This window comes from Semicossyphus pulcher, unplaced genomic scaffold, assembly GCF_022749685.1.
Source record: "Semicossyphus pulcher isolate SPU_LCO1_2020_fin unplaced genomic scaffold, fSemPul1.0.p SCAF_8, whole genome shotgun sequence".
Lineage (NCBI taxonomy): Eukaryota > Metazoa > Chordata > Actinopteri > Labriformes > Labridae > Semicossyphus > Semicossyphus pulcher.
In genome coordinates, this window is record NW_027211759.1 from 22,477,021 (window position 1) to 22,501,543 (window position 24,523).

Here is a 24,523-nt window from a genome sequence, read left to right on the forward strand (position 1 = left end):
TAACTTTAGCTGTTCATTAGTTGAGCAACTTTGTTTCATTTTCTATTCGCATTAAGTTTGCAAAGATCTAACCTGTCCTGCAAAACCTGAATGTACTGCTTGATGTTACATAAGCCACATATAGCCTTCTATATACTGTGTGTCCTCACACTGTACAGCGTGCCACTGTTCCCGCCAGGCTGTCATCTCATAACCACTGAAGCAGCAGTTACAGCACCCCACCCTGTAACCTCCAGAGGGGAATATATAATACTCCAGAGGCTACAGAGGGAAGAGGAGATTATTCAATAGATGATGAATAAATCAAACTAATACATAAAAAAACACTTTTTAAACATAAAATGCACCACGAAAAAGCTGTAAACCAAGACTGTCCCACTGCAAGGCCAAAATAAAACAAAGATAAAAAACCTTAATGCACTTTTTTTCAACCCTATAGGAAGCTTTGGATTTAAAGGATGTGGATTTATAGTCAATAAAATGCTATCAAGCCCAAACTCTTGTGTAGAACAGTGAGTCAACCATCATCTGTAGCAGTATGTACTTCTGTATAAGGCCATAGTTTGATCATGTCTGCATGTAGGGGTGAAGGCGGCGTGTGAAGTTCAGTCATTCCCCCCTCCCCCCCCCCCCCCCACACACACACACACACTCACAGTCTGATCCTGTGTGAGTAAGTGCATTGTAAGAGTCTGGTCGTGGAGCGGTGGTCAATAGGTCCCCCACCTGCAGGGTCACGTATGAAATCCTCAGGATTTGTAATGTCTGCCCCACACTGCTAACACCTGCATGCACATATCGTCTCCTTAATAATCAACCTTTCCGGCTCGCTGGTCAGTCTGCTCGCCTTTTGTCTTTGCGGTAACCTCCCAGACCCGTTTCTCTGCCTCCTACCTCGTTACCCGTCATCTATCTCTGAGGTGTCTGCTGACATGCTAGCGTGACTAGCAGCATGCTAACCTGCTGTTTGACATTTGTTAAATATGACTCCAATCCACTCGCCTACAACTCAGCTATCTGGGTTACTCACCTCCCTGTGGGACTGTTTGACCAGCAGCAGCTCAGCCCAGGTACTAAGAGGAGGATTCAGTGTCCTGTTAACTTGAGACAGCAGGGAATCAAAGCTCTCGGGTGCAAAGTTCATTTGAGTGAAAGTATAAAAATGTGATGTCTGGATAAGGCAGCAGTTTGACACCAATAAAGTTCACCGACTGTGCAGTCATAAAGTTTGACGTCATCAGGAGTTTGGATTTTCCCTGAATGAGGAAATGGATCCAGGTGATTGTGATTCATAGGTCACCTGCATGTTGTTCATCTTCCTGTCTGAATGAAAACTTTGACCATTTATATTCCAGGAAATGTTCCTGATTGTTTCTGGAAAGCAAACATTGGCTGTAAAACATTCACTCTGATTGATTTAAAACATCAGCTCACAGCTGTGTGATGATATCCTGCTCCTGAGTTGTTTGAAAGTTATTTTGCAATGCGTATGTGACTTAAACGATCGGCATGTTTGTCTCTCTCTTTTCTAGAATATACTACTGGTATGACGAGAGGGGGAAGAAGACGAAGTGCACTGCTCCGCAATACGTCGACTTTGTAATGAGTCTTTGTCAGAAACTGGTCACAGATGAGGAAATCTTTCCCACTAAATACGGTGAGTCTTATCTCTGTTTCCAGACCTGCAGGGCCAAAAGTCATTGATTTTGTACTGCTGCCCCCTGCTGCTCCACATGTGCAAGTACAGGAGTGTTTGAAATATATTATAGAGTTTATTATAATAGTTTATTATAGTTTATTATAATTTTACAATTAATTGATTTGATTATTTGGATTGTAGTATCCATAAAGCGGAAAATGCTCACATGAATTCCCCAGAAAGCAACTCCAAATTTTGTGATTGATTTAAATTTTTGACCAACAGTTCCAAAATGGAGCAATTTACCCCTGGAAAAAGTCACTGTCAGCCAAAGCTGGTTCTCTTTAATGGATAGACGCAATAATATTTGAAATTGGCGCCATAGCTGTGGAGAAAGTTGTAGAAATAGCTTGTGGTTTTGCCCATTCTACATTCCTACAACACCCAGCGTGCATTGCGCCCCTCCCTCTGAATGGAGCGGCCCAGCGAGAGACGCAGGAATGAAATCAGAAGGAGACATGACATCGGAGGCGGGCGTCCTGAGGAAGTGTAGTTTAGCAAGCTCCCTGGCCTCCGCCAGATGACGTGTTTTACGACGTCTGACGGAGGTTTTCTAGGGCCCATTGGAGAAGCGGAAAGTGTCCTCCAAAGGCACAGAGCCAAATTGCATTTTTTTTCCTACCATGATGATCAGCTCCCCATAATAGCATGATAGGACTGAGGTTGAAAATCGGTGAACTGGCCCTTTAATGATGATCCCTGTGTCTAATCCAGTCTCTCCTGTCTGCCTTTCTTCTCTTTTTCAGGCAAAGAGTTCCCCAACTCCTTCGAGTCCTTGGTAAAGAAGATCTGCCGGTACCTGTTCCACGTGCTGGCTCACCTCTACTGGGCGCACTTTAAAGAGACGGTGGCTCTGGACCTGCAGGGCCACTTGAACACTCTGTATGCACATTTCATCGTTTTCGTAAGGGAATTCAACCTGGTAGACCCCAAGGAGACCTGTATCATGGACGACCTGTCCGAAATCCTCTGCACCCCCGTCCCGCCAGCGCCTGCCCCAGCCCCCTCCACCCCCACCTCAGCACCCTCCCCCTCCGCACAAAACCACGTGACGGAGAGATGAGCGGGGGGCAGCGGCGAAACGGCAGCCCCGGGGGTGATAGAAGATAAGATAGAGGAGAGAAGGAAAGACAGCCTGGCCCCCGTCCTCGGTGCCAGCAGGACTTAGAGACCTTCCACTACCCTTATATTTCGCTACGACACCAACCAACCAGCCGGAAGGAGGGGGGGGAGGGTTTTCGGGGGGTTTGGGGTGGCGGGGAGGGGTTTGTCACGCCAGCAGGAATTGGCGTGAGCGTTCCTCCCAGGGGCAAATCCCTCCCATCTTCTCTGCAATTTAAACTAGGAACAAAAAAGTATGTGTATGTTTTATTTTTGGTTTTATTTCACTTTTATTTTTTGTTGGAGTTTTATTCAGTTTTCTTTTTTGTTGTTTGGGGGGACTGAGGGGTCCTCACCTCCCTCCATCCTCTGCCTAACATACAGTACAGGAGGGGGGCTCTGCTTTGCTTCGACCTACTATTGTACAGTGTTGTTGATGTGTGGAGAAGAGGCGTCTCTGCTCGCCTGCCGGCTCGTCCTGCAGGCGCACGGCCACTACGCTGGCCAGTAGGGAGCCACGTTACTGCCTGACGGGGCGATACTAGCCAATCACTGTTTGGGTTGTTTATGTGGGGGATGATTAAAGCGCTTCCTACTCAGGACCTGAGAGAATACGTCACTGCTGCCAGAGAGACATACTCTCTTCTTTTCGTTCTCTGTTCCCTCGTTCACCAGACTCCTCAGCCCTTCCTTTGACAGATCGTGTTTAACTTCAGTCACATAAGCACCCGGTGTTCCCCTAACAAACATGTCCCAGAGCCGACCTGTAGAGGGCAGCAAACATGTAGAGAACGCCACAGAAAACAGGGAGACCGAGAGGAAAACATAAAGATTGTATGTTAGATATTTAATCTGATCAGAGAGTTGATACTTTGAGACAGACTGGTGCCCGCGTGAGGCTGAATCAGAGCACAGCAGCAGCCCCTCAAACCACCAGCGACACCCACTCCAGCAGCACAGAAGGACAAAGACATGAGGTAATGTCTGCAGGCCCAGAGAGGGAGCGATGGAGTCAGAAAGGGGGGTGGGAGGAGATGGTGTGGAGCTGCTCTGCTGTGTAACAGTCACCAGTACTCCCAGTGCAAAATCTTTTTTAGTTTGACCTGTCCCTTTAAATTTGCTTTTAAAAAGATTATCAGAGGAAATTAGTTGAGAAATAACAATGGTATCATTACACATGTATAGAAAATGCACAGTCTGCTTGGACTTTACTGTACAAAGAATCACAAGCGGGTTCTGTCAGACTTAGCCTCTGTATGGAGGAGGATTGGGTTTATAATTCTCCTTTTTTATTTATTTTAATTCTTTTTTTTGCAGGGTTGTTCAGTTCTGGCTCTCGTTTTTATGTATTTTAATTATTAACTAAGTTAAAAGCAATTTAATATTTTAAGCTCTGCGGATTATAATCTAATAAAAGAGAGAAATGCCACCCTGCCTCTGTGTGTTTTGTGTGAACGTGTCAATTATGCAGGAGGGGAGAAACATGAGTGTCTCGTGTGCAGCTTCATAACAATGATGCTTTTTTTAGGGGAACCAAAGTCAGTCTGTGAAACTGTAAAATCATCTGAGATACGGGAGGATGTTTGTGAAGTCAGAGGAAAAAAACCTGATGATGTCATGGTGATGTCATCATGTTTACATCCGTTTAAGTCTGGTGACAAAAAATCTGTGTTTAAAAAAAGGGCCGTTGAATCACAAAAGGCAGGGAGGGGCCAAATGGAAAGATGTCATGAGTGCATTATGGGAAATGTAGGATTGTGTGTTTGGAGATAAAATCACAATGCAAACTAAAATTCTTGATATTTGCTGCTAAGATTTTAATATTTTGGATTCAAGACTTTTTGGTATTGTCATGTGGCAGAGAGTTTTTTTCATTTAGAAAATGACTATTGTTAACTGGAAACAATGACAGGTGTATCTGGCATCTGGAAAATGTCTTAAAATATTAATTAATTATTATTATTATAAAAAAAATAGTTAACCATTTAATTCCTATAACTTTGATAACTTTTATTATAATGCCCCTCTATATCATGTAATAAGGTATCTCCATCCACAACACACTCTACATGAATCCTTTATTGCTAATGGACACATTTCACTCTTCATTATAAAAGATAAACAGTCTCATAACTCTCAGTGCATTCTGTCGTTGACCCTGAGTAAAAGCTTGTTGTGCGCATAACATGTATATTATAAAATAAAAATGATTTGTTATTTAATGATCCTCAAACTATAATAAATTAAGCTGCTGGCATCATCAATGACTGTCCATCCTGGACCTGCGCACCACCGCTCCGCCGCGCCGCCTCCTCACAGACGCCCGCAAGGTGACGCCCTCGTTCACTTTGAACTGCGCGATGCCTCCCGCTTCATCCAGTTTCTTGGCGCTGCAGCACGGGGTCGGCACCTTCACCGTGTTACCGAATTTGGAGTAGTCCACCGCGTACAAGCCGTCCTCCTCGGACACTGTGGGCACGAAGCGCTGCCCCCACAGGATCTCCTCCGCCACATACGAGGTCCGAGCCTGCGTGGTGATGCCCGTGGTCTCCACCACCCCCTCCAGCACCACGATCACCTCGATGTCCTCGTGCAGCAGGTCAGAGGCAGACAGTTCATACAGAGGGCTGTCCTTGTTGATCACGTGACAGATGATGAGGGGGGACACCAGGAAGACGCCGTTGGTGCCCACCGGGTTATCCATGTGGATGTCGATCTGGTCCAGAGGCACCACCTCGCCCTCCTCCGTTGTGGTTTTCCTCACCACCTGCATCCGCACGGTGGCGCTGATGATCATGCTCTTCCTCAGGTCCCCGATGCGGACCATGAAGCACATCTTGTTGTTGCGGATGGAAACCACGGCATATTTGCTGAAAATGAGCGTCTCGGCGCGCCGGTTTGCCTGCGCCGTTTTCATGAAGATGCAGCCGAGCATGATGGCGTTAATGACGAGTCCCACGATGTTCTGAATGATGAGGATGATGATGGCGGAGACGCACTCCTCCGTGATCATCCGTCCGCCGAAGCCGATGGTCACCTGCACCTCTATGGAGAAGAGGAAGGCGGATGAGAAGGAGTGAATGTCCGTTACGCACGGGACAAAGTCGTCTCCTCTCTGGTCCAGGTCGCCGTGCGCAAAGGCGATGAGCCACCAGATCATCCCGAAGAGAAGCCAGCTGCACAGGAAGGACATGGTGAAGATGATGAGCGTGTGGAGCCATTTTAAATCCACCAGAGTGGTGAAGACGTCCTGTAGGAATCGGCCCTGCTCTCGGATGTTGGTGTGCGCCACATTGCAGGTGCCGTTCTTGGCGACGAAGCGAGCTTTCCCCGCTTTTGCCTTGAACTTTGGCAGCTGGACATGCTCAGCCAAGCGTGTCAGCAGGTAATCCTCAGGAATGAGTCCTTTCCTGGACAACATAGCGCTCCCATACTATGCACCCACAGCCTTTTGGTGCTGATGGCACAGGTTCGTCTCTGCCTGACTGAGAGATGAATGTTTTTTCCTTTTCTTACCGCTCGGGGAGCTCCGTGGCAGTTGCAGGGCGAAGGACGGAGAGTCGTGTGTCCGCCTGGTTTGTGGAGCTATGCGCGCTCCTCACGTTGCCTCCGGATCAGGCGCTTCAAACCCGCGGAGTCCCATGAGGAGATTCTTCTTCAGGCTCCGCAGCTGCCGCCGTCACTCACGACCCCGACCAGCCGGGCATAGCTGCACCCCTCCACCCTGTCCCATCGTGAACAGACCTGCTTGTGGCCTCGCGTGCAGAGGATACTCAGTGAGAAGTTAAATGTTGACGCAGCGACGTAATGGACCTGTGAGCGGAGTTTTATCACCTTTGGATGAGCGGGTAGGCGTTAGTGGCGCAGTTGGCTCCGCGCTGACTCCGCCACTTGACTACAGCTTGGTAACGTGAGATGGAGCCGTGGTGAGGTGGAGAGGCAGTCCCTCCCTCCTCCACCTCTGTGGTGTCCTTCCTGTAAGTCATTATGAGAATGCAGGAGAGGGCCCAGTACGCAGGAAAATCTGTGTTAGTATGCAGCCTAAATGCCAAAGGGGAGCTCGTACTCTGAGTATGTGAGGGGTTAAATATAGAGCACTCTACAGTAAATCATCCTCAGGCTGTTTCATGGAAACTTGAATGAAAAGTGGGACACCAGAACCAGATTCAGCCTCTTCATTAACATCCAGTGCTGGATTTTAAGCCTCATATTCCCTCTCTCTTTATTGACAGCCTCTGAGCTCCGCTGGCATCCATACAACTTTCTAATGTCAGGTGTGAGAGCTGTCTGCAGCAGACGAGCCTCTCATCCCTCTGTGACACCCGAGCATACGATCATCATGACTATGCATGTGCTCCTCATTCTGCTGCCAGCTCGTTCTAAACCTGCACATGACTCATTTATTTCTGTTTTTATCACTGTAGTATCATTCTCAGTCCTTTCCCCTCACAAACAACCCGACTCAAACACAAACGTAAATGATAATTTATGTTTTATTAACAAAGAATCCACTCTTTATGTACAAATATAATACAACATGGTTGAAAAATAAAAGGAATATATTCCATGGGACAATTGCACTTTGAATGTCTTCCTTTAATGCTCCCCTCTCTCTCTCTCTCTCTGCTTGTGCTACTTGTCTGCTCGCACGAAGGAGGTGAAGACGCTGTCCTCCTTGTCCAGCAGGGCCTGGGGTCTGTCGTACTCCAGGATGATCCCCCGCTTCATCACAATCACCAGATCGGCATTCAGGATGGTGTGGACGCGGTGCTGTGCGGCGGAGGGGAAGAGAACAGGCATCAGAGAAAGCTATTGCACTCTAAGACACATCTTCAATCAAACCAATACTCAATCAAACAAAATGTCACACAGTACATCTGATCAATCATTTCTACATGGATGTGATGTTAAAGTAGGAGGCGAAATAAGAGGTTCTGGTTCAGCAAAATGTTCCTTCAAAGTAAAAGCCTTTCTTCCTACTGTTCTGTATCACCTCTTTTATTTTCAGCACCATCCTGCGGACATGCTTCTTTGTCTGTGCTGCAATGGTTTGCATCGGTTTACAAGCATATCACCAGCAGTGTGAGATGAAGGTCAGCAGCTCTCAGGGGGAAGTGGGAGAGCTGCATGCATCACTGTAAATGGTGTGTAGGAGATACTCACTGCTATAGTTACGACTGTGCGGTCAGCAAAAGAGGTCATCACCACTTTCTGCAGGATGCTCTCCTGTGAGGACAGAGAGAGGGAGAGATCGTTGTCATGCTGCAGAATCAAGGACAAAAACAGAAGTACACGTAGAGGAAAGATGCTGGAACTAAAACACTTCCTGTTCAACCTTTTTGAAGCTTATTTTCCAAACCGTCGCCTCTCTCTTTCTTCGCCTCGGCAGCCCTGATTAAGCGCTCGGCTGTGTTTCCTCGAGGGCAGTGCAGCTGCGTTGTTGTAAGCTAGAAATGTCGCTCTTTGTGACCAATCTTTCAGGACAGGGTCTTAAGAAAGAAGCAGCCATTTGCTCGCACAGACTCCCCTCAGGCTCATGCTGCACATACTGAGTGTTTTCCCTCCACTTCATTCTTCTTCTCTCTACATCATGCACACCTCCTACACGTTTTCTTTTTATCCTCCTTTTATAGCAAAAAGGAAAAAAGTACACAAGCATGATCACTCCAAAAATAACCATCTATAAATAAAAGACTAACACTAGACAGCAGCTAAATCTAAGATATGCATGGGTGATGCTTCTATTTGAATTCATGATCATTCAATATACCTTTAGATACACTTGCATTTAGTGGTCTTTCTTGTTATAAATGTCTCCATCTGTACCCGTCCTTTGTCACCATGAATATCACCCAGTGAACTCTCTAACTTCATTTCACTGTCACACGTCCCTTTAGTGCTCGTTTCTGCTGCATTTCCCTTTTACCCCCTCACTGTGGTCCTTCACACTGACCGTTGCCATGTCGATGGACGCCGTGGCCTCGTCCATGATGAGGATGCTGCTCTTCCTGACGAAGGCCCTGGCCAGACAGAAGAGCTGCCTCTGACCCTGACTGAAGTTTTCTCCCCCCTCCGTCACCATGGCGTCTGAACGCAAACAAACATACAGAAAGATTCATGTTATTTCTTTCCTCCAAAGCTGACAAAACTTTTCATCTTTATTGGACACTTAATGAGAATAAAGATAGACAGGAAGCAACAGAGGAGAGACAGGTATAACTACACGGCAACAAGAGACAAAAATACAACTATTATGGGATGTAATTTGGTATCTTCCTCCTGTTAGATGATGATGATGATTTGCTGCTAACAAACATTAAAGTACTGTACAGCTCCTTATGTTAAAAGCTCCATCACTGCAGTAACAGACCTCCTGACTCACTGCAGTTAAACTGTTGCTTTATAAGCAGCATGAAACTCGACTCTGACAGTCTGCTGTTACTTTAATTAAATTAAAGGGGAAAGTAATTAGCCATTAACTCCTGGGTTACTGATCAATATCTTATTGAACAGTTGGCTAAAGCAGTGACGCTCGGGCTCACTGTGTCACACACCAACACACTTTATCAGTATCACACAGGACAAGTGAAAGCTGGTTTCTGAAACGGGAATAAAACGTGACATCAGCCTGTTGTTACTCTGATTTATTATAAGTGCAGAGGCTGACAGAGACGTAAATAACCGACTGATGAATTACAAACCAGCGGGAGCTAAAGTGAGGCGCTGCAGAGAGGAGGCCTCATGCTTCAGCATACCAAACATTCACCATGTTTGTAGGTTAAAGAGTCACTCGGCTCATCATCAGATCAGATGTTGGCTGTCTGCTCTCCTGTGTCAGACGCTGCAGTGAGCTGACCGTAATGTACCTTTAATACTGTGCAGGGCGGAGCGGCTACACACATAATACAGCTCAGACAGAGAGGTAAAAAATGCATGCTCCTGTATTCTGATACAGCGGCCCGATCTGTCTATCACACATGATGGCAGCTGAGACGACCACAGTGAGCAGCTAGAGGACTTACTGTGTGTTATTGAACACATCACTGCCAAACAGCTAACGTACAGTCTCCATCATTTGCTAGTGTGTTAAAATAAATATCAACAGTTGCATGTCTTATTTGTTCATTTTGACAATATGTTGCATTTTGACTGAATAATGGTTTATGTACACAATCTTTCTTTTAAATACGCGATAAAATTCTATTAATTTGCCTTTAAGGGATTTAAATCCGTACAGCACAAGACGCCTCCGTGTGGCTGTAGCCTACTTAGCATTAGCATATGAGCCTATAGATTACATCATTATGCTTATGTAAAGTAGGCATAATGTTTGCCATCTTAATGTAGCATGCTAACATGTGTAAATTAAGTGGCTGTGGGGGTGTAGAGCTGCTGCAGGGGAGAATGGAGGATCAAGGGTAGGAATGTTGAGTGGACCTGAAGCTGTAAGCTTATTGTGGGATGCTGTTGGCGCCAATCAGAAGATCGGGGGTTCGATCCCTGTGTCCCTGGGCGAGACACTGAACCCCAAATTGCTCCCGAAAGGCATAGCCACCGAGTATGAATGAGTATACATTCTGATTAGAGATTGGCAATTAGGCCTCTGCCATCAGTGTGTGAATGAGTGTGTAAATGGGTGTATGTGACATGTAGTGTACAAGCAGCTTTGAGTGGATGAAAGACTAGAAAGGAGCTATATAAGTAAGTCCATCCACAGTCCATTCATAAAGAAATGAACGTGCTCTCATAATAACAATCTTACTAACCTGAATCTTTTTTATTTCAATAAAATTTATATTTCACACAGACTAAAGTTTTTCCTGCTGATTCGGGCAGAGATCCATACCTCTAAAATGAATGCCATTATCTTTGCAGACATTTGATCACAAACCAAAGTATTAAACAAATTGACCTGATGGTGGCGCTGCATGAAAAATTTCATTTTTTGTCCAATAAATATCTGGACAGAAATTAATGCAGATCTGTCCAAAATTTGTTTATGTATGTGACCAAAGTGACGGACCGACTGAGGAAGCAACCGATGGACCGACATGCCTCCCCCAGACTCATGCTGCTTGCCGGGCTAAAAGATAGAAACTTCAGGAAGAGCATCAGACATGCAATGAGGTAAACACACACACACACATTAAAACAAAGTTCTCACCGAGGCCTCCTGGAAGGGTTTTGACAACAGGTTTCAGCTGAGCGATGTCCAGAGCCTCCCACAGCATCTCATCTGTCGCCTTCATCTCTGGGTCCAGGTTAAATCTAAACACACACACATGCACACACATGAGCATGCAACACATTAATTCACTTTTAAAGGCTTTTTCAGCTGTATAATTTATCCCAAACCTAAACCCTGAATATACCCCTTCACTTTATTTAAACCATGTATTTGAAGTGTTGCTCATCACTGTGTGATGAATATTTCAATAAATGGAGCGAAGCCTTTGAACCAGTTCAGAGAGTCAACTCGAGCTGCATCGCTAAATTTAAATGTGACGTTCTTTCAATTTGCCGGCCCGTTTAATGTGTCAGAAACATCGAGCTCTCCTGCTGCTCTGCCGGTGCAGCTGCTGCTTCATTCAGAAACCTCCACAGCCAGCTGCTGCCCCACTTCGTTCAGCTCCACTCTGTCATTACACATCCTCATCTCTCTGTGTGAGCGAGTGTAGCCAAACATGTAAATAAACACTTAATTATACTTTTACATAATTCTACTGTAATGTCTAAAACTAAAGTCTGACCTCATTTCAAAGCTTCCTCCAACACAAAGGGTCTCTGTGGCTGAGGTCTAAAAATAAACTTGTTCACTACACGCCCTCAGCTCCACTCAGGCTTCAGATTAGTGACTCTGAAGTGTGTCACTGTTTGTAAACTGCTCCTGTCTCTGGAAACGTTCTGTGTCTGAACCTCTGTGAGGAGTCGTCCTGCTGTAAAACTGATGCTTCTTCTTACCGGATGGTGCCGCTGAACAGGATGGGGTCTTGGAGGATGATGGACAGTCGAGACCTGAGGGTCTGCAGAGGCAGCTTGGCGATGTCGATGTCATCGATCACAATCCTCCCTGTGGAAACAAACACAATCTGTATCTCAGTGGTTCAATTCAGTTCATTTCACACAAGTATAATTAAAGTGTTGATGTTTTCGTACCCTCAAACATGTCCACCATGCGGAAGAAGGCCAAGGAGAAGGAGGATTTCCCGCTGCCCGTCCTGCCACAGATCCCCACCTGAAAAACAAACAAGCTTGAATCATAAATAAGATCAACATTCAGTCATCAGTGAACCAAATATTCATTCACAATATTTAGTGGTACTTTGATTCTTCAGTTCAGTTACCTTCTGCCCCGGGCTGACGTGTGCGTTGACGTTTTTGAGCACAGGCTTGAGTGTGGCGTCGTACCGGACGCTCAGGTTCTGGATCTGGATCTCTCCCTGTCGGGGCCAGCCGTCAGGGACCTGAGACACACCTGAGACACACACACACACACACACACACACACACACACACACACACACACAGGGACATCAGGGGATTTAATGACTTCAATAATGAGAATGGTTTGGATCATGACGTTAACATTTGTGATACTTAGGGCCAGATTAATTAATTTGTTGTTTTTTGGTTTAATTCATTAACAATGCACTTTAAACCTTCTGACCTGTTTGTAAAATCTGCTCTGGCTGAAAGTAAACACGCCTCTCAGACAGATTATATAATCAGTGTGATACCACACATGAGATGACAATGATGAGTGTGGAGTCAGTTGAGTCTAACTTTATCCTGAGTGAAGACAAAATCAGCAAACCTTCAGCCTCAGGCAGGGAGCGTCGCTGTGATCTGTTTTGAGCACCTGCTGAATAAGTGAGGAAGGTTTAATTTTAGACAGAAGTGTGACGGTGTTGCTGCACTCACTGAGCAGCCCCTCGTAATTCTCCGGTTCAGTTTTGAGCAGGCCGTTAATCCTCTTGACCGAGCCGAGCTGGACCTCCATGTCTGCCAGGTTGCGCACCATCCAGTTCATGTAGTTTGATACCTGAGACATGAAGGGAGGAAGAGAAGAGAGGAGATGAGCAAATGTCACAGAGGGCACAAAAAGGACATGTCAGAAGAGTCATGAGTCCTCTCATACATAAATCACTGATGTATGTTGGTGATAATGGTAATGGACTGTTCTTTTAAAGTGCTTTTCTAGTCTTCCAACCACTCAAAGCGATTTTACACTACATGTCACATTCACCCTTTCGTGCACTCTTCACACACGGATGGCAAAGGCCTAAGTGCCAATCTCCAATCAGCATCTATAGGCATTCATACAGCCAAGCTAGCAATTTGGGGTTCAGTATCTTACCCAAGGACACTTCGACCTGTGACCGTAACAGTCAGGGGTCGAATCCCCAACCTTTACGATTCCAAGATGAACGACTCTACCGCTCTCTACAGAACTTTCAGCTAAGAAAAACAACTTTCTGACCAATTTTTAGATTCTTTGGTTTAATATAAAAGCAACAAATCTGGAGAGTTTTTCCTCTTGAAATCTTAGACAGAATAAATCTTGTTATCATGGATGAAAACGTGCAAAGAACTCTAAGAGGAACCTCTAAGCTTAATCCAGACGGCAACTGGACTTGGTTGAAGTCCCTGAAGACGTCTCACCTCTCATCCGAAAGGCTTCTTTAGTTCTAAACTGACTGGTGGACAGAGCTGGAAATATAAACCTCTGTAGGTCATTAGTAAGCTAAGAGATGTGTGTGAACGGAAGAAGCCTTTCGGATGAGAGGTGAAACGTCTTCAAGAACTTCAACCAAGTCCAGTTGCCGTCTGGATTAAGTTTAGAATTACCATGACCTTGATGACCTGATTAAGCTGATTTCAGTAATTTGCATTTCCACATGTCTGAAAGTTTTGTATTTTCAGGTTCAAGAAATGAAACAAAGAGAGAAAATGCAAAAAGCGACTGATCATACATTCAAGGTTATTCTCCTTGTACATCTCCCCATCTGTACAAAACAAGAAAATGGTTCAACAGTGTTTGTGTTGCAAGAGGAATTTCTAAAACATGATTTCAGTTTAGATTTGGGCATAGTTTGCATTTTAAAAGTCGATATGATCAGGGAAATTATTCTTTATCATCTAAACACAATATATTGTTTCATAAATTACTTAAATATATAGGTAAGAGATAAACACTTAAAATAAATAAAACGTTTAAGAACAATATGCACACTCGTACACACACACACACACACACACACACACACGCACAGAGTCTCACCATGAGAGCGTAGGTCAGTCCCAGCCCCACCAGGCCGGTGGACAGCTGGTTGTAGAGACAGTTAGTGATGGAGGCTACAGCTGCCACCAGCACCACACAGGCTCCGATGTACTCCTGCAGAGACACAGTGTCAGCTTTACACAGAAGGTAATGCAGCAGTGAAGGAGTTAAACAGCATAAAATATAGATTATTGTTTTTATAGATGAGTCAACACCACGACAAAGACGGACATGTTGACATTCAGCTCTGCGTGTTTTCTTCTGGTGTGCACATGAACATGAATATGAGATAGTTTTCTCCTCTGCTGCTGTGAAACATGAAAACCAAACGAGCTGTGAGCAGCCGCTAACATGGAAACATCACATGAACATCGAGCGTACGGTCAGTAAAACCATGAAAAATTCAGTTTTTCAGGATCCCAACAGAGGGAGCAGTTACCCAGCAACACCAACAAACACAGAGGCAGCTGCTGTCGGACAAACAGAGAACAGGACGGATCAGCAGACGGATCTTTACCATGCGGACCTCCAGCCAGCGGTTTGCTGCTGTGAGGAAGAGCGAGGCGATGTTGTTGGCATCAGTGAACTGCAGGAGTCTCTGTCTGAACCTGGGCTCATACCTGCCATGGAAAAGACACAAAAGGAGATGTTTCATTCTCATTCGTGGGTGCTGAGAGAAAAGCTACAAAATCTCATCTAAAGGGAGGCAAACACAACTCAGTTATTTCATATGAAGTTAATATTTCTCCTAAATAATGACACAGTGCATAATTAACAATAATCCTGAGTCACTTCAAGGAGATGGACCTGTTAATAATTACCTGAGGGCTCTTATCGTGGTGAGACCCTCCACTGTCTCAGAGAAGTGGGAGAGTAAAGGGAGCTGCGTGCTGTCCTCCAGCTGCTGCAGGTCCCTGACCAGAAGACAGACGACACATCAGAGAGCAAAATATGAAGCAGAGCTCAATTAAGGTCAAAGGTCATCAGGTCCAAGGGGGAGGACAAAAACAACATAGAGTTTTAACTTTTTTCCCCCAAGATATCTATATTTACAAAGTTCAGAGCAAATAACCTCATCATGAAAAACAATATTTATTTCTTTACTTAAATTGAAGTTTCTCCATTCAGCTGTCGATGGTGTCGGTGACATTACAAAGTGCTTGAAATGGCTGAACTCATGTTTTCAGTTTTTCAATGCAATTATTCAAGCTCAACAACATAAATTATATCATAATTCAAATGTTGTTTCCGCTGACACATATCTCTGCCCATAGGGACATGTTCAGAGAACAAATCAATACTTTCCCTGTCTACATGTGCAGCTACTTACATTTGACTGACTGAAGAGCGCTGATAAATATAGACAGATCTAGTTTCATTCACCAAAAGGTTTGTCTGTCCCTTATGTATATGAGTGAGAGCGAGTGCAGCTACACACTACACTGTCACTCCAAAGTTGTAGAAAACATGGATGCTCTAGGATCGGTTATTCGGCCTTATATGTACGAGCCAGAATCACCAGGAGGTATCGGAATGGTGAGTTGAAATCTTGACGACGACTTGACTACAAGCTAGTGCAAGAAGGCAGCCTGAGGTGAATGAAAGGGAATGATGATTGGTCGATTTCAGTGAAAGCGAGGTTCTACGTAGAAACCTGCAGCTGTTCTGATCGGCCCATTTCAGAGGCGAACTTTTTCCACAATCTCAGGTATCAAATTACAGTAGAGAAATTCTTAAGTTTAATTTAAATATTTGAAGTCATAAATCAGCCTTTTAAAATCCACCCTGTCTGATTTATGTGTAAATGTAGAACCTACACTCAAGGGTTCACAGCATGATCAACTATTTTATTACTGGGAGGAGGGAGTGTGTGGACAGAGTCGGTGAAAGGCATTAAGGAGATGTCGACAAGAACAAGTCAGTTAAATGAAGAGAAATAATGTCAGTTGGGGGCAAAACAAAAGTAATAGTAATCCTTTATTCAATGCCGTTCTGTTTTGGTTTATCACGTAACATGAAGTTATGACAGCACAAAGAAGTTCTGCGTGTGGGTGTGGTGGGCAGTGAGAACTAGCATGGAGCGGGGTGGCTCTGGGACACCGGAGCTAACTGTTTAGCCTCTCCAAGGTGTTGTGGGCCTAACTTGACGTAACTCCAGTGAAGGGAGGTGCCCACTTGATAGCCCTGTTGATGTTCTGCCTCTTGCCACCCATCTAACTACAAGTTTGAGTTGTGGGGGCCGTTAAAAGCCATGTGGTATGGTAGGTAGAATTAGCGATGTCAATACCTGGAGCTCTCATGAACAGAGCCTGGGCCTGTTGAAAGTGGCAATGCTGCTTGGGATGCAGTGACCAGTAAGGACCATGTGGTAGGCTAATAATAAGTATTGGGGTGAGGGCACAAGGGGAGGGGTTTCTGCACTGAGTGCTTATCTTTATCATTAGGGCACAAGTATCTTGTGTTTTATTTAAATTCAACATCACTCTTGATTTCTGCCCCTCCGTCCCGTCTCACCTGGAGGCCACCCTGAAGTATTTCTGGATGAAGTAGCAGGTGACAGCCAGCGGCAGGAGGGCGATGAGGAAGACGGGGGTCACGTAGGAGATGACGCCCAGAGCGGACACACACAGCAGGGTGGAGCGGGAGAGGCACTCCAGCGTGGTGGGGATGTGCTGGTCGATGGTGTTTGTGTCCGTGGAGAACCTGTTGAGGATGCTGCCGAGCGGGGTCGTCTCAAACAGCCTGGAGGGATTGAAGCAGCAACACATCAGTTCATCTGTTCATCAACCACAGGCTAACAAAAAGACAACAATATTTACCATGAATCTGCTCGATCGTGCTGTGCAGTCAGCTGCTTTAGTTTAAACTCTCTCATGTGAAATGTATCTGATGATCCAGCTGTCTGAGTGTATTTACTGGACATGCATGTGAGCGTCTCTATCTAAGTGATGTCTCCTCTGTTTTGTGTAATGGACAGCAGATGGTGCTCAGAGTAATGGGGCGAAAAAGGTGCTCTTAACTGTGTTTCCTCTTTGAAATGATCTGTTTCAGCTCACACATACACACATCTCTTTCACACATCATGAGGCAGTGCTGCGACACACACACATGTGCTGACACACGTGTTACCTCATGGGGGCCAGGATGATCTTGTTGAGCAGGTTGTGGTGGAGCTCTTTGGCCACTTTGAGGCCGGTCCACTCCACAGCCACGGAGGTGGCCAGACACAGGACGATGCCGAGGCAGCACAGCACGCTGAACACGGACAGATACCACGAGTGACTGAAGCCGCAGTCCTGCAGAGAGCGAGAGAGACACACACAGGGGGTGATTACAGGCTGAAACTGTGTGTGTGTGTGTGTGTGTGTGTGTGTGTGTGTGTGTGTGTGTGTGCGTGTGTGTGTGTGTGTGTGTGTGTGTGTGTGTGAGAAAAACAGACAGCGGGGGGTCTTCCTGTCACTCAGCTTGCTTGTACTGTAATTACAAGCGTAATTAAACTCTGAGCTGGTTAAAAATTACCCCTCTAATGAGACTGAAGGCAGCGAGGCTTTAAAGCTCTGACATGTTGTTTTCTTCTCTCCCATACGTCCTCCTCAGTCGACCTCCTACTTCTTTATATCTATTAAGTGATTCTGTCTCTGGCTTTTCTGCTCCTTTCAGTATATTTATGTATATTTTAGGTTTTATGTGCAGTATGTTTTATTCCCCAAATCATTGTCATCTGACCAGATACATTTTTGTGATATTGGGCATGTAAATACAACCATTTACTCGACAGATAATTTGGACTGAAGAGGCAATTATTCCCCAGCACAACTTCTTCTACTGGAAAGGGATCAGAAAAGGAAAAGCCATGGAGAAAAAAGAGAAAACATGACTATAAATCACAGCTGTGGCGACCTGTGTAAACATGACATCAACACTAACTCTTAAAAGTGGGTGCCAGACTACCATGCATCAGCTTTTGGTTGCCATTTCTTCCTGGTATTATGCAGGAATGTATATGTTGTTTTGGTCAGCACGTTTTGCTGGTAACTGATGTAATCAAAGGGAAATAAATAGTTTCCAATTCCTGAATATGAAAGCCGACGGCCACCCTGCAACTCTTACTGCTGATCCCTGTGAAGCATTGCTTCATAAGTTATAATATTAAACCATAAAGTCAATTCATTTGAATAGTATGTAAAATACAGATTCATTCTTTGGTGGTTAAATACAACATCAATTAAAAAAAGAAACTAAAGTCGATTATAATGCAGACTGATCAAGTAGTGCAACATCAAGTAGTAAAGTGGAGACACTTGTTTAATCCCCTTATCGTCTTTTATCTGAAGAGTTTCTGCCTATTTTAGATTCAGGACATAATCAGTCAGCTGTAAGTGCTTTAACAGTGAAGTGAAGATTTAGTTTTATATCAGTCTGTGCTGTCAGAGAGCAGCCTGGCATTAACATGAAGTGTCAGTCTGATAGCAGACAGGACCTCTGAGTGTCTCCATGCTGATTCATCTGCAGCACAAAGAAGTTCAGATAAACGCAGCGAATAGACACTGAAGCTCAGCCAAACAACACGTCCACGGCATTCAAACGACAATATATCTGCACTTAACTGTTCAGTCAGTGTGTGTGTGTGTGTGTGTGTGTGTGTGTGTGTGTGTGTGTGTGTGTGAAAGAGAGAGAGAGAGAGAGAGAGAAAGTAAAGGAGACAGGTGGAAAAGAGACGACTGCCCTGTTTGTATTCAAGAGGACACATTCACCTGCTGTCCCCAAACCCCAGCTGACTTCAGCCTCCGCACGACCATGTGAAATGTGACCTGGCATTTCAGTTCAAAGGATGGACACACACTAAGCTAAACAAAGACACACACACACACACACGGATAACTATTAATAATAGAGTTGCTTCAATGGTCCGGGAACACGATAACCCGCCAACAGCTGGTGTGGCCCCAAAGTGTGAACGACGCAGCTTAACCTTCATCGGTATTTATACTGTGTTTCTGAGCATGTGTGTGTGTTCACTCTGTGCTTTCTCTGAATGTGTGTGTGTGTGTGTGTGTGTGTGTGTGTGTGTGACATTTAGAGACTACAACGGGAAAGTGGGCGCTGGAAAAAAAAGCTTAAAACTGAATAAAGGTTAAAGTTGATGTAGGTGACAACTTGTCTTTCTCTCACACTTCTATCTGTTCTAAAGCAGGATCTGGGTTTATGTCAGGTCAAACTATTTAGGATGGTTTACACCTGAGCATTCAAAGCCTTAAGAGATTTAATTCTACGATTTGTGCAGCCATTTTAACCGATTTACACAAATTCAACTTCTGAATCTTTACATATCACCAGCCATCTCACCGAGCCACACATCAGGCTGCACACATGCTCATACACGCAGTAAACATCCTTGCATAAACTTTCACATCTCGTCTCACAGACTCCATTTGTGCTTCCTTGTTTTCTCAAACGTGCAGATGAGTCTGAGTTGCAGTGGCTGCAGGGTATGTTAGCGCACGCTCCATCTGGAGCTGGCAGCGTCTGTGATTGTGTTTTAGGTCTGCACAGCTCAGCCGAGATTCACAGGAGAGCCGGTGAGAAAACTGTTACATCATTTCACACGGCCTGTTACTGCTGCAGAGATGAGTTTGTTCTAAATAAGAGATGTGACTAAACTTACTGTCATTTATGATCAACTTGCAAATGTTTTTTTGGATAAATCAATTAAAGACCCCCTCCAGTGAAAATCCAGTGTTCAACCTTGTAAACATCTCCATGTGGTGTTTCTCGTGTGCTACATATCAGGGACAGCATAAGCAGTCATCTCCATGGCTGGGCCTGTCTGCTTTCAAACTGCAGTGTACCAAGGACAGGCTGAACAACACGTTTTCAGATTGGCAGGTTTGTGACGTCATTATGTGCCACTTCGGCGATGCACAAACCAGCTGTAATCGTCATCGTAATTTTTACCTTATAAACTCACTACTGACGACTAACATCAACGTTACTACGACTGATTACTACATTTCAAGCTAGCTAAGTTTCAACAAGTCACCACTAAACGATGGCAGAGACGTGTGTAGGAGCCACAAATGTGAGCGTTGCTTGACTCTAAGTTTGATAGTTTTGCTAATTGTTATTTATTGTTTGCTGTGAATTTGTTATTGGTGGTGGAACTTGCAGTAATGTCACTGATTATATTGATTTCATGCACTGGGCACTTTTTTTGGCTTTGGCCTGTTGACCGCACGAATGCACGTACGCATAAGTTTTGATTTTACGAGCAGGTAATTGGTACGCTTTTGTGTTTCATGTTCTGTACAAGAATAAATTAATAAATGGTGGAATACGCATCGTTTTATGGGTTATTCTTACAGCGTGTCACAGTGTTTCTCCCGTGTTTAGTCCCTTTATTGACGACTCACAAGTTCCGCGATAACGTGTTTTGTTTTCGCTACGGATGAAATTTGCATAGTGATTTTTTTAATGAGGGAAAAGGAGGAGATGCCTCGGGATGATTTTTACAAGGTAATTACACGTATTTCGCAGAAAAAACATATCGGACACAATTTATAATTTCAAGCAGAACATTTTATATGTTTTAAAACATGACTGGAGCTGCTCTTTAATATTAAAATAGCAAATTATTGGGACAATTTCCAGCAGCCTCTGCTGAATGATGGTGACGACATAAACTGCTGATTTTGTCCAAAACTTTAAGATATTTAGTTAATTATCATTGTTTTGGCTTCTGTCCCTATAAGTCACGTGTTGACCTCTAAACTTCCTAAATAGTTTAATTTGAATACATTATTAAGCCCCAAAGATATTCATCTATCAAAAATGTTTCATTAAAAAGGTGACAGAGAAGAATCCACATAAGGGTCGTAACCATCAAGTGGCCTAAAGACAAATCAACAAATCATCTCTATAAGACAGTATGTCGTTCAGCGACTCACCTGAACGACGGTACAGTTTCGAGCTTTGGCTTCGATGACTCGTGACGTCCAGTGTGCCAGCCAGTAGTCGATGGCGACCATGAGGGAGTGTTTGAGGAGCTGTGACAGGAGGAGCAGGGTCAGCAGGAGGAGCCCGGCGGAGGACAGGTAGGTGCCGCAGGAGCGCCAGGGGATGGTGGCGCGCTGACGCATCACCTGTGACAGGTTGTCGTCATCGTCGCTCTCCACCGATTCCTCTGCAGTCAGACAGAGACGAGTTCACATGTGAAAGAGTTTCGGTTTGTTTTTGACTCATAACAGTTCAGTTTGGAAGGAAATGTCTGCCTTTAATCTTCATAAAAAACGATGTCATTAAAGACGTATTTCTCTTGCTCTCCCTTGCAGTGACACACTGCTCCTCCTCCTACCCTCCTTCACAGATATTCAATTATCTTGGTTTTCTGGCTCTGTCCTTTTTCTGACACATTTCTCAGATTCTGTTTCTGTCTGAGGAATCTCTTCTAGCTACAGACTCAGAGCAAAGAGCAAAGAAATAACACAGAGAGGGAAAAATCTACTCATGTCACCAAGCAGATGCTCATTCCCATGATCGGCATGTTTTTCAGGGACAGCAGAGCAGCCATGACATCCTGGCCGGGGATGAGGAGCTAATGTTATCGGCCTCCTCGCCACCACTGCTTTAAATATATCTCATCACATCATGCAGCAAGCCTTGCAGCATGCGGCTGCATGTGGGAGTCTGTGAGGATCAGACAAGCCGGAGGCAGAGAGGAAGCAGGAGAGAGCAGAGGAGGGAAAGAAAGGAGAGAAGGATCGGGCTAAACTGCATTTATCATCCTGTTCACCATCATGCCGGCTTTAAGGAGGAGCAGGAGTGATGAATGTTTGGGGAAGAAGTGAGAAAGAAAATGGATGGATACTAAGATGGAGGGAGAAGCTGTCACAGTAGCTGGTTTGTCAGCGTCACAATGCCACAGACTCTGTTTTACAGTCCATGCTTTCTGATCACACCTGCTCGATCGAACGCGAAGGCAGCAGCTGGTGCTGGAGCCATCGCACAAGTCCACTCAGGGGTGCCACCAGCACACGGGAAACAACACAGAACAGAGATAAAGAGTACAGCCAGGGCACCTTATCGCTGCTTCAACTACAGCCGCACATTTATGAACAGAGACACGGAGGATCAGATTCTGTGTTTAGCTGCAGCGGGAGGCTGCGATAGGGTCGCTGAGAAGAGAAGCAGAGACAACAGACGGTCTGGAGCGTTGAACACCCACATAATGTTTGCTTTCATAAACAGGGTAAAAGAAGAACAAGGCACGAGAATGAGATACAGGGAATCTGTGTCATTCATATGCTCGCAAACATTGCAGCAGGTGTTAACTTTAATAATAAGCTGATGAGCTCGAGCTGTAATGTAACCGCTTTTGTTCGGAATACTTTGCATTTATTGTTTTAAGTGTACTCACACATACACATTACTGACGCACTCATCCTATAATGTGGAATCAAGCTGTAGTGGTCGTGTCCTGTGACCTCTCACCTTCCTCGTCCTCTTCGGTCCGGACAGCCTCTCTGGAGTACATCGCCCTCCGCAGGTTCTTCCTCTCCATATCGGTCATACTCGCCTCCACCGTCTCCTACAGACATTAAATAGAATCATTAAAGGGGTCGTATCTTTTGAATGGATATTCTCATATGTTGCAGGGGTTTCTGGGTGTTTATTGTTCACAGTGAAAAAGTGAAAACTGCATAATTCTGTGTTTTTCCAGAATCACATTTTATAAAAAGGTTGCCTCTGAAATGGGCCGTTCAGAACAGCTGCAGGTTTGTACGTAGAACCTTGCTTTCTCTGAAATCGACCAATCGTCATTCACCTCAGGCTGCCTTCTTGCACTAGCTTGTAGTCAAGTCGTTCAACTCACCATTCTGATACCTCCTGGCGATTCTGGCTCGTACATATAAGGCTGAATAACTGATCCTAGAGCAGCCATGTTTTCTACAACTTTGGAGTGACAGTGCAGTGCGGCCGCTCCCCCATGTGGCTACACGGTCACTCCAAATGCCGCCAGCCGATCGTGGCTAAGGTCTAACCTCTGAATGGCAATACGGCTTGTTGGTTTCAGGAGGAAGGAGAGGCTCCAAAAAATAATTGTTAAAATATGTATGCAATTTTTAAAACAAAACTAACTTTACCAACGTGATTCAAAAACACATTAGAATAATAGAAAACTGATTGCACAGCTAAAATATGTTCCCTTTGAACAGTTTAATCTGCTGAGACAATCAGCAAACTTTCAGGCAGTCTAAATTAGATTTAAAGTAGACTGGATCGATTGCACTCCTCCTGAATCAGATCTCTTTTCAAAAGTAAACAAGCACAATGATCATACGAGATTCAAAGTGATTAAGGATCTATTGAGTCATCAATCACCTTCTCAAACTCTTTGTCCTGTCGGTGCATCAGCGTTTTCCACTGCTCAAAGAGTTCAGGCTCAGAGTTCTGGATGTCCTTCAGAGTCCCTTCCGTCTGGATGGTGCCATCCTTCATGGCAATGATCTAATACCCCACACACACACACACACACACACACACACATAAGCAGAGAGAAGAAAAACAATGTCTCTTGGTGAACACTGAGAATAGATAATTAATCTTGATGTGCTTTGGGATCTTACAGAGATAAACTGCCTCCCAGAGGAGACCATCAGCTGTTTCATGAATAATAAATCAGCACCACAAATGGATGATTGTATCGAGAAGTAAAAGGGTCTGTAACTCTACCGTTTATCCAGCTGGTTAATATAATAGCTGTAAATATAAACACACACACACACACTCGCTGCTCTTACCCAGTCTGCGTGTGGTAGGTACTGCAGCTTGTGTGTGACCAGCACCACCGTCCTCTTCTCCTCTCTCAGCAGCTTGAGGAGGCCGTCCTGCATCAGATGGTCGCTCAGGTGGATGTCTAACGCAGAGAACGGGTCGTCCTGAAAAAAACACGAGACATGAATTTAAAATGCAAGGGGAGGGGGAAGAAATCAAAACTATGGGTACGTTTTAAATAAATCTACATCATCAAACGACCCACGACTTTTATCGCCCTTAAATCTAAATGTCCATAAACTCTGATTAGTCCTGAGAGCTTCATGACGTCACCTTTTTTCTAAGAAGTTACAGAGAAAAACACAAACACAGAAATCTTCCATGTGAAATAACAACAAAGCATTAAAGCTTAATGATCAGTTGCTACATGTTGATGAATCTCCTGATGTTGTCAATATTAGGTCAATTTCTTCCAAGTAAACAAGCCTTTGTACCCATCTTTTTTTATTGTAAGTCTCTTCTTCAGTTATAGATCACTGAATGTCTGATAGCTCTAAGATACACAAATGATATGCTCTTAAATAAACTGATTTTGAATGCTCAAAACGTCCACCTCATCTTGAACTGTAATCAATGTTTTTCTGTTCTTGTTCTTCTTCACTACACGTGTT

The 24,523-nt window shown here is 44.6% G+C and overlaps 3 protein-coding genes across 8 annotated transcripts in view; 1 reads left to right on the forward strand and 2 right to left on the reverse strand.

The window, feature by feature from the left end:
• mob2a (MOB kinase activator 2a) overlaps positions 1 to 4,229 on the forward strand; it is a 63,236-nt gene extending 59,007 nt beyond the window's left edge. For all 4 annotated transcript variants that reach the window (XM_069685702.1, XM_069685700.1, XM_069685701.1 and 1 more), the window contains exons 4-5: positions 1,533 to 1,657; positions 2,446 to 4,229. In XM_069685702.1, coding sequence (XP_069541803.1) covers positions 1,533 to 1,657; positions 2,446 to 2,762 — 442 coding nt within the window. In that variant the 3' untranslated portion in view covers positions 2,763 to 4,229. The remainder of the gene's footprint in view (positions 1 to 1,532; positions 1,658 to 2,445) is intronic.
• kcnj11 (potassium inwardly rectifying channel subfamily J member 11) lies at positions 4,223 to 6,769 on the reverse strand. Its single transcript, XM_069685698.1, has one exon. The coding sequence runs from the start codon at positions 6,219 to 6,221 to the stop codon at positions 5,061 to 5,063; it is 1,161 nt and encodes a 386-aa protein (XP_069541799.1). The 5' UTR covers positions 6,222 to 6,769; the 3' UTR covers positions 4,223 to 5,060.
• Positions 6,770 to 7,275: 506 nt separating this feature from the next.
• Positions 7,276 to 24,523, reverse strand: part of abcc8 (ATP-binding cassette, sub-family C (CFTR/MRP), member 8) — a 63,848-nt gene continuing 46,600 nt past the window's right edge. For 2 of the 3 annotated variants that reach the window (XM_069685691.1, XM_069685689.1), the window contains exons 23-39: positions 23,879 to 24,016; positions 23,460 to 23,585; positions 22,569 to 22,665; positions 21,026 to 21,261; positions 17,211 to 17,377; positions 16,596 to 16,823; positions 14,903 to 14,995; positions 14,599 to 14,701; positions 14,082 to 14,195; positions 12,722 to 12,842; positions 12,145 to 12,275; positions 11,957 to 12,035; positions 11,762 to 11,870; positions 10,965 to 11,068; positions 8,754 to 8,887; positions 7,964 to 8,026; positions 7,276 to 7,570 (exon numbers count right to left, since the gene is read on the reverse strand). In XM_069685691.1, coding sequence (XP_069541792.1) covers positions 7,433 to 7,570; positions 7,964 to 8,026; positions 8,754 to 8,887; positions 10,965 to 11,068; positions 11,762 to 11,870; positions 11,957 to 12,035; positions 12,145 to 12,275; positions 12,722 to 12,842; positions 14,082 to 14,195; positions 14,599 to 14,701; positions 14,903 to 14,995; positions 16,596 to 16,823; positions 17,211 to 17,377; positions 21,026 to 21,261; positions 22,569 to 22,665; positions 23,460 to 23,585; positions 23,879 to 24,016 — 2,181 coding nt within the window. In that variant the 3' untranslated portion in view covers positions 7,276 to 7,432. The remainder of the gene's footprint in view (positions 7,571 to 7,963; positions 8,027 to 8,753; positions 8,888 to 10,964; positions 11,069 to 11,761; positions 11,871 to 11,956; positions 12,036 to 12,144; positions 12,276 to 12,721; positions 12,843 to 14,081; positions 14,196 to 14,598; positions 14,702 to 14,902; positions 14,996 to 16,595; positions 16,824 to 17,210; positions 17,378 to 21,025; positions 21,262 to 22,568; positions 22,666 to 23,459; positions 23,586 to 23,878; positions 24,017 to 24,523) is intronic. The other variant, XM_069685690.1, reaches the window with a different exon arrangement.